The 12,742-nt window shown below is 39.1% G+C and overlaps 1 protein-coding gene across 1 annotated transcript; it reads right to left on the bottom strand.

The window, feature by feature from the left end:
• Positions 1-3,733: 3,733 nt before the first annotated feature.
• On the bottom strand, positions 3,734-12,126 carry TBX22 (T-box transcription factor 22). The gene is made up of 8 exons (XM_040467900.1): positions 11,952-12,126; positions 11,173-11,368; positions 10,345-10,446; positions 8,765-8,939; positions 7,719-7,883; positions 7,283-7,347; positions 6,821-6,906; positions 3,734-4,588 (listed from the first exon to the last, which is right to left on the bottom strand). Exons 1-8 carry the CDS (start codon positions 12,124-12,126, stop codon positions 3,981-3,983), a joined length of 1,572 nt encoding a protein of 523 aa, XP_040323834.1. The 3' UTR covers positions 3,734-3,980.
• Positions 12,127-12,742: the final 616 nt, after the last annotated feature.

Genomic DNA, 12,742 nt, shown 5'->3' on the forward strand with positions numbered 1-12,742 from the left:
AATGAGTTGGTGTTCTTTGTGGAATCTCTTTTTCAGAAGAGGAAGAAGAAAGAGAAACACTATAAATTATTTTAAACAAAAGTACACTAAAACTCCACTGGTTTTATAAATTGCAATGTGACATCTGGAATTTATCAAATTGTATATTCATATAAGGAAAAGATTTCTTATTGAGATTTAGTAAGGGGATAACAACTATGTATAACCCTACAGTATACATGGACATATACTTATATTGTCTAAAAGCATCTAAATTTTTCATCATCATGTTAATAGATTTTTATAAAATGTATTTTAAGTATTCACACAAAAAATTTATTTCAATAATGATCTGATTTAGCATTACACTAGTAAAACTTAAAACATACATATTATCTGCTTTATGTACACCATGATTTTCCCCAAAATGCATAGTATAAGTGATTAGGAAATTGAAAGGGAAGCCTTCCATAATGTTCAATACACATCCTTATTCTTATTCATCATTGGCACCTTGTCAAGTTGTTAGCATATAAGTCTCTGATTATTCAAAGACTGATTAACTGACTCATTACTTGCTAATTCCAGTTGTGTGTTTCTTTTCATGCCATAGATATGCTTCAACCTCATAACAGAAAAATAAAGTCATATCCATTTCCAGACCACGTGCAGAACCATGCCTAATAGGAGTGAAATATTATAAATATTTACCTTCATAGCTTGGGGAAATATAACTCTTCAGTTTTGTAGTACAGTGAATAGGAACAATGATGGTTGAAGACCCTAATATTATGTAATCTGAAGTTACATATTGGACTTCAAAATATAATGTCCACAGGGCTTATCTCACTGTTTATTGAAAAGAAATACTTTTGATGTTCTGAGTTATGTTACCAAAAATCATATATTGATCTTTAAAATGAAATTAATAGAGAATTTATCTATTTAGACATGTGTTCGGCAACAAGGCTTAAAATTGTAATAAAAAGCCTTGATTTCAGTTTAACTGACTATTCCATAAAACAGAACCTTCCTGACAAGGGAATCTGACTACAGGTCTAGGCTTGACTGAGAGTTGTGCAAAGATAAAGCAACACTTATTTATTTCCTAACTCAATAAACAAATTTCACAAAGTTGATGAAAAGTTTATTTTCTCTAGATTTACCTGGGGTAGGCTGGGTTAAGAATCAGATTTTATACATCTAGTCAGCTAAATTAAGATGCTTTCTTTTAAAATGGGGGAAGAGGTAGATGTATATGTATGATAAAACCAAATGTTAATAGCATTTTTAATTATTAGATTTGGGTGTCTATTAAGTAACATTTGACTACTTTCATTTGATAACTATTTCAACCTTGTATAACTAGAGTTGATTTTGATTTTTGTAGGTATTTATTTATTTATTTATTTGTGTTTTAATTTAAATTCAAGTTAGTTAACATACAGTGTAGTATTGATTTCAGGAGTAGGTTTTTAAAGCAAGCCTAATATTTAGTTGATTCAGTTGAAATTAATAGTATTCCATAGCATTTTGTTTTTTATTCCATATCCATAGCCTTGATTTACCAAGTTACATAAGTTTTGCACTATCCTATTAAGGAGTAAGAATTTATTCAGTATAAAATTGTAAGGACACTAAATATTAATTATACATCAGTTGAAGTTGTTAGCAACTTCCTGCAGATAAGTAACTTATTCAGAAAGCAAGGGACGACTTACTGAACTTCTTGAGGTCTCTTCCAAGTCTAATTTTCCATGAAGGCTTTCCCTTGTTTACTTATTCAACTAAAAGTATGAAATGACAATTTATAAACATATATAAAAACAGCTTAAAATAGATGTTTAAATTCTAACATTTAAACTTTTGCCCCTTTATATTAATCACCTTTATATAACAAAATTATCTGAGATATAAATCATGTGGTACATATACTTGAGCAGATACAAAATTAGTGTCTTCTTTTAAATAATTATTAAAAAGTAACCCAGAGATTTTCTGGATTTTTCATTTAAATACTTTCTGTCATTAATTACCCACTATCTGCCATATAAGCCATCAGAATAAATTTAATTATGCTTTGATATGGCAGTTTCTGCTTTAAAAAATTGTAACTTATTTAACTATAACCTGTTTTGGAGTAGATAGAAATAAAGTGTGCTTGCTGCTTTAATACCTGATCTGATAAACCTGGTTAATACAGATTTCTTGCCCCAAAGTCTTTTATAGCAGGTATCTAATTAGTTTGTATCACAAATAATATTTAATCTTGACTAGACTAGTCAGTTTTTTTTTTTAACGTTTATTTATTTTTGGGACAGAGAGAGACAGAGCATGAACGGGGGAGGGGCAGAGAGAGAGGGAGACACAGAATCGGAAACAGGCTCCAGGCTCTGAGCCATCAGCCCAGAGCCTGACACGGGGCTCGAACTCACGGACCGCGAGATCGTGACCTGGCTGAAGTTGGACGCTTAACCGACTGCGCCACCCAGGCGCCCCTAGACTAGTCAGTTTAAATGTAACCATGTGCTGTTCTATTCCTATATCCAAAAGTGAAGGGGAATATAATTTTAATGCATATATGTGAAGGCACATTTATAAGGTACATTTAAGAGGAAATAACCATTTCAAGAAAAACAAATAATAACGTGTTTTTCCTAATATGTGTTGGAAAAGTTAGAGAAAGTAGTTTAGAAGTTTGATTAGTTTGTCAAAAGTCAAGCCATGCCATTGTGATGTGAAGCACCTTGTCTTCATAAATTATAGTGTCATAAAATTTTTAATCTGATTTATTTTAAAGATATGCAAGTTATATGTAGGTTATACTTAAGTTTTTTTTTTTTTTTTGAAGATTTAGGGCCAGGCAAAAGGAAACATTCAACTTCATAAACTAAAATAAAATCTCATTTTTGCTCCTTTTTGTCTAGTTAATCCAATTTACCATGACTGAATCACAGGAGTGGAATTAAATTGTACCAACGTAATGAAATTTTCATATTTATGGACTCAAATGTAGTATCCCCTTTCAAATAGTATTTATTAGTCATTTTGAGAACTAAAATAATTTGTTTTTTGTAAACTGAGTACAAAACACCAGGCTGGTTAAAGGAATAAGTAAATAAGCTTCACCTGACAATGACCCAAAAAATAAAAGGAAAGATCAAACTTAGAATATTTTGCTTTTCATTTAATCTTTGTGTTATTTCAGGATTAACTGATGTTTAGGGTGCAATGATTAATATTTGAAAGTTTGGGGGCGCCTGGGTGGCGCAGTCGGTTAAGCGTCCAACTTCAGCCAGGTCACGATCTCGCGGTCCATGAGTTCGAGCCCCGCGTCGGGCTCTGGGCGGATGGCTCGGAGCCTGGAGCCTGTTTCCGATTCTGTGTCTCCCTCTCTCTCTGCCCCTCCCCCGTTCATTCTCTGTCTCTCTCTGTCCCAAAAATAAATAAAAACTTTGAAAAAAAATTAAAAAAAAAAGAAAGTTTGTGTCCTTGTTTGTTCCTTAGAATTGAGATTAGTAGTTCCTTCAACAGCAAAGTTTAAAAGTGTAAGGCAAATGAAAAATGAATTTTTTCTACAATTGATAGAGAATTACAATGAATATAATATTCACAGATAAAACTAAAATTGATTGCTTTTACAAGAGTTAAACTCATCTTCTTTTGGTCATTGTCAATATTGAAGAGACAGTTGAAATGGTAAACTGACATCACTATAAGTAGAGGCTTCACCTGGAGTCAATTTTCACCCATAGTCTATCTCATCAAATAATGTTTATTGACTTACTTTGAGGTCCAAGACCACCATAATCAGAGATTGTTTCAGGTCATATTTGACCTATAACAACTTCTTTTGAACATCTGATAAGGCACTTTAAATGCATAACAGAAACACTTTCTGATAATCGTCTTTAAAGCCCAATAGCTCTTGACCTTTCTTTGGATACAAATAAAGAAAATACATGCTTATGTGTAATTGTTTTAGGATTGTGACTATTCCATTAAAGGCAATGATTAATTGTTGGACACCAATAAGCGTGATTGGATTTGCCTTCTCTAAAAGAAACTTGACTATTATCATTCACTTTGAGATGGTTGGCAGCATTTACCAGTCTAGATGGCACTGAGTTGTACCTATAAAAACCACAGGAAGGATGGAGAGAGCAACCAATTGCTTCCTGGCCAATGGAGCTTGGTGATAAAATATTTTCAGGTGACTGTAATCCATACAACATTTGATTGGAAGAATTAGATGCCTGTAGACACTGCCCATTCAAGTCTTCAAATGAACCATTTTCTGAATTGGCGATCCCCAGAGAACATAATGTGGAAAGTTCCATCATGAGTGGGGCTAAACACTGAGAACTGTTGCTGCTTGCTAGTCTTTCAAGAGGTGGCAAAACAAGATGCTGCTGTCGCCAAAAGTTATTTGGGCAAATCTTGTAGCAAAGGGGCAGGTTGATATTGTGCAGATACACCTCCGGACAGGGCATTCCAAGGGAGCTTGTAGATAAGTGAAATGTAGGCAGAGAGCAGGGTGGAAAAAGCAAGGAGTTCAAAGGAGGAGTCCCTCCACCAGAGGTCACTGGAGATGAGCCACTGCTTCCACCTGTGAATGACAATCCAGTCAATGAACAATGAACTTGATGTTCTTATTGAATGAGTACTAATGATCACAAACATCCCTATTTCATTTTTTGATTAGCTTTTCTGCAAGTTCACTGTTCTTTTTACTTATTTGGGAAAGAATATGGTCATTTCCCTGACCAAAGTTCATACGGTATCTTTACTACTACCATTATTAGTTTTAGCACTACCATTATGTACCATGTATTGAACATTCACCGGTATGCTCAAGAATTGTGCTATGCACTTGGGACATTTATCCAATGTCCAAAAGATGCCCAATGAAATAGTACCCAGAGCTAATTATATCTTACAAATTAAAAAAAAGTTTTCTAAACCTTAAAAAATGTACAAAAATACATATTTAATTAAATGGAACAAATTGGTAGGGATTCCATAGGAAGTTTCAGTCTTGATTTAAAAAAAATTGGAGCACACGAGAATAATCTTTAAAAATTTTTTTGGGGGGGCACCTGGGTGGCTCAGTCAGTTGAGCATCCAGCTTTGGCTCAGGTCATTATTAAAAATTAAATTATTTTTAATGTTTATTTTTGAGAGAGACAGATCGTGAGCGGGGGAGGGGCAGAGAGGGAGGGAAACAGAATCCGAAGCAGGCTCCAGGCTCTGAGCTGTCAGCATAGAGCTCGACACGGGGCTGGAACCCATTTACCGTGAGATCATGACCTGAGCCGAAGTTGGATGCTTAACTGACCGAGCCACCCAGGTGCCCCAAAAATAATCTTATAAACAAAAATAACATATTTAAGTGCATTTTTTTCTCATATGAAAGTCATGGATTAGGAGACTTCTATGATACACTATGTCAAAATTGAAGTCAATTTTTTAGGTTAAAAATAACAAAATAAAAATGAAAGTGTTTTCATTAATGTTGTCAGGTGATCTTTTCGTTTTCCTAGCATCTACCAAAGTTAAGGATTATTATAAGGTCCAGGAAAAGCTAGACTTTCCACCTTATTTTCATGTTTGAATTTTTAAAATTTCGTTATTGACTGGACTTAATCAATTATTTTTGTGTTTTTTTTTCTGTTTTTTGGTGTTACTGTTGTTTTTCTTACCTATTTTGTGTATGTAGACATAGACTAATTCTTTATTAACAGGGTGGCAAATATCTTTTATAATTAAACATTAAAAAGCTATTTAAAAATAGTAGCACTTTTCTTTGCAAACTGAAAGTGATCTGGACATTTAAATAATTAAGAAAACTGTATATTTTAAATTACCAATTAATGATCATCTTTAGCTTTTTCTCTTTATTAGTGCACTTTGTGTTGACCTGGATATTTTAAGAGCATGCTGCCTACATGTGATTAAAGTGATACTACCAAATAAATGTTTGCACTTTTCTACAGAACTCTGTAAACCAAATTATACTGTCAATCCGGTGAAATACTTTACCAAGTGATTCAAATTGATCTGTTTTCAATGTTGTGGTATCATGTAAAATTCAACCTAACTATAATGTTGATGATTTTCTCCATGATTATAACCTTGAATTAACGTTCAAAGACAATTTTAATGGAGTAAAGACAACAGCAGTAAAATAATTCTATGTTGTTTGCAAATACTTTTATTTATTATTAAACATCAGAGAAATGATGGTATACATTCTTCCACCAGAAAGCTTGCACTAATTATTGTTATTATTTAGTTATGTAATGCACTACATAAGAACAAATACCTTGTAAATCTTTTTAATGCTTGTGACAATTAAACTAATTGTGATAGTTTTAGTATTGTTTTCAACATTTAGTTTCCCTATGTAAAATAAAAAAAAATTAGAACTAAGTGATGGTAAAATTTAATGCATGTCATTTTAACATGTGCTGAAAGTTTATGAGAAACATTTCAGTATCGAATATAATTGCAAATAAGGCCACAAATGCACCACAGGTGATTCTAAAGAATGTGAGATAGTGAGATGCTGAAGAATCCAAGTGAGATATGGAGATCTCAGGATGTATAACTCAAGAGGGCTGAAGTCAAGAAATCCACCATTATCATGGCTCTACTCTTTTCCTTCATGCCCATTCCCCCTTTTCCCCTATTATCTTTTCATCAAGATAAAGATAAACCCAATTCCCTGTAAACATGCATTTCTGGCATGCACTTCTCCCCTTGTGAAGTATTTGCAACAGAAGTTCTGATTGTTGATACTTCATTAACATTTAAAGGTAAACATTAAAACTTTCCTTACTTTGTGTATCTGCACCAAAAGTTTTAAAACCCAGAGTGAGAGAAGGCCTCCATGGGTAGATCTCTAAAGGCCCATCCAATACACCCCTGAAAAATAGATGTAACTATCAGAAACTCCAGAATTCAATTCTTGAAAATAATGATTTATGTAAACTTTTAAGTTATTTTATTATAGTTTTTAGGGGTCAATATCTGAAATATTTTTTATAGCTAGACTACTGAATAAAATCACAGTAATTATTCCCTTAATAAAAATGCCAGGAATCTAGAGTAAGCAATATCTTAAAAATGGGTTGAGGAGGAAAAAGGAGGAGCAAGATTTTACAGACAAAACACTAGGTTATTTTCCTACCACTTACGAGTTACAAAATTTTGGGCCTCTGAGTCTCTGAGCCACAGTTTCCTTATTGGTAATTGTGAAAAGGGCAATATAAATATTAGATATGTTTGTTATGTTGCTTACCTGTTTCTTCCAGGATCTCTAAATCCTTTAGCAAAAGGATTCCTGTCAATTTTCAGTTTGGTAATCTATGGATTCAAAAAAAGAGAAAAAGGTAAAGTCAATGCTTTCAGTTATAACACTGTTCACCCTTGCTTGTAATGGTTACAACAACCACAAAACACTTCAATGTGTAATGTAGTATATTCAATTAGTATAAACATATTGCTTAGTTGAATTTGGAATGGTTGCCTCCTTTCTCCCATGGCACTTTTTGTTCTGCTCTCCTTTCTAATACAAGATCCACACAATTTACAATCAAGCTTGCCTAAATGGCAATGCAATAAGACTATGATTTTTTTTTAATTGTGGAAAATTCAATCCATATGGTGCAGCTTGCCTCTTTCCAGAAAGTCCCTCTGGAGCCATCCCTGCTTTCCTGAGTCCTAGTTGTCCTTACCTGCTGATTTTGGTAAGCAGTCACTGTGGTGAACTCAGTTTCTTTAAAGAGGAACGTTTTAACCCCTTCAATGGGCAGGGACTGAATCCGGGACAAGTCAACTTTGCTGTCCTGTTCCATCACATGCACACGGGGCTTGTACTTGTGCATGGACTGCAGAATGATCTGGAGGAGAAATCATGAAATGTTGCCTAGAAATTGGCTTCCCCTCTGCAACACTGGTTTCTTCTCATTGGCACTCCCAACATGCCCACATGCAAAAGTGAGGTTAAACCAGAAAGGCTAGGTTAGCCACACACAAGGACTTTTCTGTGCCATTTGATTCTAGACAGACACGCTCAGGGCTAAGAGGTTTCCAGATTTCAGCACCATAGCAGCATCTGGAAGCTGTAATTCCATTTCCAGATGAGGCCTTTTCTTACTTCTAAATGTGGGTGACCATGTGATATCCCCGAATGTCACTAGGACCTGACTGCCTGCTATACATTCCCTGGACTTATGGTAACCGAAGGGCAGCCACCTGCCTAATTTCTGGGGACCTCCTTCTCTTTATTTTGTGGCTAGCACAGGGGCAGGCCAGGCAGGGCAGGGGCAGGATACATCTGGAAAAAAGGTTCAAGATCCAGGTAACCTGAAAATAACCTCTTTCATAAGGGCAAGTTGTGGAGGAGATTCCTGTCATACCATGCCATACAGAAGGTGTGCCCATCTAGAAGAAGGCAATCAGAGCTCACAGTGATTGCCCTAGAGGCTGAGATGCTAGAGAGTTTCACGAAGTGCATTCCCTTCCACACTCCCAAACCAGATATTATGGCTTAAAACAATCTCATTTGGTCTTCAAACTCCCCTCACTCAACGTTCCCAACCCCCAGCACTCTCAGATGCTAAACAAATGTCACAAGAGTTACTCTGGTCACAATCCCAGAGCTTAAACAGTTCCTTAAGACCACCTGGTAGAAGTCTCCTAGGCCTCTCCAGAGGGAACTGAAAGCTGACGAGTTGGCATATCCCTCCCCTCCCACAACAAAGGATTGCTGAACACTTACATGACCTTTGTCATCCATCTCATTGTTGGTGAGTTTCAATCTATCAAAGCTGATGATCTGCCGCATCCAGGTCTCTCCAGAGCAGGGTGAGTCCGGGTGAACATAGAACCTGGGAGTAATGCAAGAGTGGTCTGTATTCCCAGCTACCATCCACTGCGAGCTGTGGTACACATACCTGAAAAGGCAGAGAGCATGTGGCTTTAGGTGAAGTGGGCCAAAGCCAGCTGTGTGGGAGGAAGGCTGCTGGATCCAGTCCTACGGGCATTAGCCAAGGTTTGCTTCCTAATCCCAAAGGCAACTAGTAGAAGATCCAACTTAATTTCCAAAAGGCATTCAGGGACAAAAAGCAAACAGTATATAAGTATATGTCAATAAAATGCAATGAAGTTCCAGGGCGAGTATAACGTCATGGGATTTCAGAGTCTGGTTTGTATTTCCTCACACAAACAGCAACACAAATTGATCTAATCCATTTTACTGCACAGAGACAGCCAAAAAATCCTCATGTCTCCAGAAGGAAGTGTAGAGAGAAAGCAAAAGTCTGAGGAGGGTGTCTGTCCAATCCACCTCCACCAGTCGCCCTCAAAGCCCTTTCACCAACAAAGCTTCACATCAAAATACTCCCTGGAACTCTAGCCCATGAGGCCTCAGGGCTGATTTTCACCCTGTTTCCAATCTCAGCCACTCAATTGTGCACTGCATTCCCAAGCCAGCTCAAATGTGAATCAACTTGTTCACAACAATCACAACACAATCAACAAGAATCAACTTGTTCTATTTCTAAGCTGCTGTTCCAGCAGGCTCTTGAACTGCCTTTCTCTTTGCCCCTCAAATCCAGCACTGGGCATGATGTGGGTTCTCTCTTAGAAAAACTAGACATCCACTTCAGTGGAACACTCACAGCCCGAGTAAGGGTGCTTCTGTACAACCCCTATAGCCTCTAAGTCAAAGCGGTGGCAGAACTGTGCCTCTGGGATGCTAGCACTGAAGGACCTCTTGGCTTTAGATCAGTTCAACCACCATTAGTCTGCTATGAGTAGAGAGCCTATTTAAAAACAAAAAAAGTTATTTGTAATTTCTAGGGCCTGACCACTACTTCAGGAGAGAGGCTGAGGAAGGAAAAATAGACCCAAACACGGTAACTGCTAGATTAGCATTAGATGGTAAATCAGGACATTGTTCCAGGACCCTGATGCCAAAATAGCACAGCCCAGAGCCCAGTGCAGCTCCAGAAGCACAGGCATTTCTCTCTAAATTCCATCAAACAACTTCCTTCCTAGCTGCCTGAGTCCACACCCTCTGCAATTGGCACAGCCAAGGCCAGAGCAGTGGATAAACAAAGGATTTGGGGTACACTGAAGCACCAACTGGCACCTACTCCAGGACTGAGAGGAAAGAGTCAAGACTGTTTTTCTCAGTTTGAACCTCCATTTGAGTGAGAATATTCAACTCCCAAAGCCCACAGGACAGCAATCCCATCCCCCCATGGTAGAGCTTTCAAAATAGCATTCTCAAGTTCCATAGATCTGAATCCCCATTCCCAGCCTGGGCCTGAGGTAGTCTCCTTTGGGCCTGGTTACCTATAACGTTTGGAATCTACTGGCACCACGTCGATGGCCACATAATACTGCTTCCCTGGGTCCAACCCTTTCACTTTGACTCGAACAGAGGGGAACATCCGCCTGTGGGAAAGAAAATAGCCACTGACCTTGTGTTTTTAGAGAGATTTGGAGTGGGATGGGGTTGGGAACAAATGAAAAGTGAAGAAATTCACAACTTCCCCATTCTAGGATGGATTCAAGGAATGCTATTTGCTACATAGGAAAGATTTTTGGTTGTATGCTTGATTGAACAGGTTCTGGATTTCTGAGTGGAGAACAATATTCTTACACAAAGCTTTGCCCACCCCACTCCCCACCACCACCGTTAATAAAAAGCTATATAAGAGAAAGTAGAGAAAAAACTGTACCTGGCCCCTGAGTTTTCAGCAGTACTTTCTGTGAGGCAGATTTGGGAAAGACTGAAATTAGGAAGATTCACACAAAAAAGTTACCCAGCTGATGTGAAGCTGCCCCAAAGCAAAAGGTGAAAGCAAAAAAAGCCCACCTCAAATTGCTCCAGGCTAGCTAGGGATGGTCTGCTGGGGATCTGCTAGATGAGATTTTTTCCACGAATATTCTGAGACTTTAAGGAAAATTTCTTGAAGTCACTGTATACAGAAAAGAAAAGCTGAGCCACTAACATGGGCAGGCAGTCCTAGGGCGATTTATTGAGAGGCAGGGACTTTCTCATTCCTGTCAGGGTGAGGATGGATATAGAGCATAAAACTGGAGGCACCACATCTTATGAGAGTGGTACATTAAGCGTCTACTGTGTGCATCCCTTGAACAGTTTGGGCAGAGCCGAACCTGCCAGCCTTGGTAATGATCATCTCAGTCCCAATGTCATGGAATCTCTTCCACAGTTCGGATCCTTGAAGCTCTACTTGGATAGCACCTTTCTCTTCCAGATTTCTGCCTCTGTTGTGGTCACTGTCGTCACTGTCGCTGCCGCTACAGGCTGAGAAAGCAGTTGCTGAAGGCTCTGCCTTGGGTCGTTTTTCTGCTGGACAGAGAGACGACCAGAGTTTGAGAGAGGTTCACAGTTCCCGCGTCCCCTTCTCGCTGATGCCGGTCTTGGAGCAGACCGATTTGGTCTCTTCCCTGGGAACCTTGGAGGCAGATCCTTAAATTCCCCACAACACCTACTGTGACCCCCTGATGGGGAGAAGGGGGCCCAGATCTCGTCCTGGGAAAGGCACTATCCTTCTCAAATTTGTCCCCTAGGCTGAATCCCCTCCGAACCAGGATGCGTACCTGCTTCCTACGGAGAGAAGCAGCTAAGATCTGGCTCTCAGGGCTTTGGGGAGGTTGAAGTCTAACTTCTCTACAAACATAGGGACGCCACCACCCTTCACCGCAAATGAACCACAGCAATACGGACTGAATGTCGAGGCTCTGAAGCTTCCCCTGTAGCCAAGTGACCAACATGTCCCCGCGGCCCAAAACGTGGCCATTTAGCTGGACCAAAGAGTCCTAGTGTAAGGCTAGCAGCCCTCTCTCAGCTTCGCCGGTCGCGCTGAAACTTGCGGGTCCAGCATGCTCAGGTAGCGGGCTCAGGGCGTTGGGGCTGCGGTAGGAATACTTACCCGGCTGCTGGCTCTTCTTCCCTGCTGTCCAGTTCCTTCTCTCCTCCTCCTCTCCCTCCTCTTTCTTCAGCAACTCAGGCTGTGTCTCCTCTCTTGGATCTTGCAGTTTCCTTTTCCTGGGTCTCTGCACCAAAGCTTCCACGGAGAAGGCAAGAGCCCGAGAGCTCAGAGCCATCCCAGGAGGGGGTGAAGGGAATATGCAATGCAAAGTTTCAACCTAAAGTAGGTTAGGGAGGGAGAGGGAGAGAGGGCGCAGAGGACAGGGCAAGGAGAGAAAGCAGGAAAACTCCCAAATTAGAAAAAACAATTTCTGGATCTATATTCAGAGGGGGAAAAAAAGTGTGTGCATATGTGTGTGATTTTTATATATACATATATTTTTTCTTTGAATAGACAGAATAAATTGAGAGGAAAATCAAACTGGAGCCAGAGTCCCCTGGAGTCTAGTCCCTCTTCCCTTTGTGGTTTCCTCCCTCCCAGTGGACATGTGCACACCATCAGCCCTCAAATCGCTGATTTCAGGACCTGGCAGAGCACAGAGATTGGCAAACGCCAGCCTTTTAGGGAGCCGACCTGCCGCCAATAGCTGCTCAGGCTGCTTGGATTGGGAGATACTGTTGCATCTTACTGAGTGAATACCAGGCCAGTCACAGCGTCCACTGTTTGTTTTGTAAACTGTTGGAAGCATAAAAAAACACCATCAGTGACACTTCAGAGTCTGACAGGAGTAGAGAGGTAGGAATGGGAGGGTAGAGGTGGAGGGATGGTTGGGGGTTGGCTGGAAAGGGGCT

The sequence above is a fragment of the Herpailurus yagouaroundi genome, unplaced genomic scaffold (genome assembly GCF_014898765.1).
Source record: "Herpailurus yagouaroundi ecotype Mexico unplaced genomic scaffold, PumYag 67623, whole genome shotgun sequence".
Taxonomy (NCBI): Eukaryota; Metazoa; Chordata; class Mammalia; order Carnivora; family Felidae; genus Herpailurus; species Herpailurus yagouaroundi.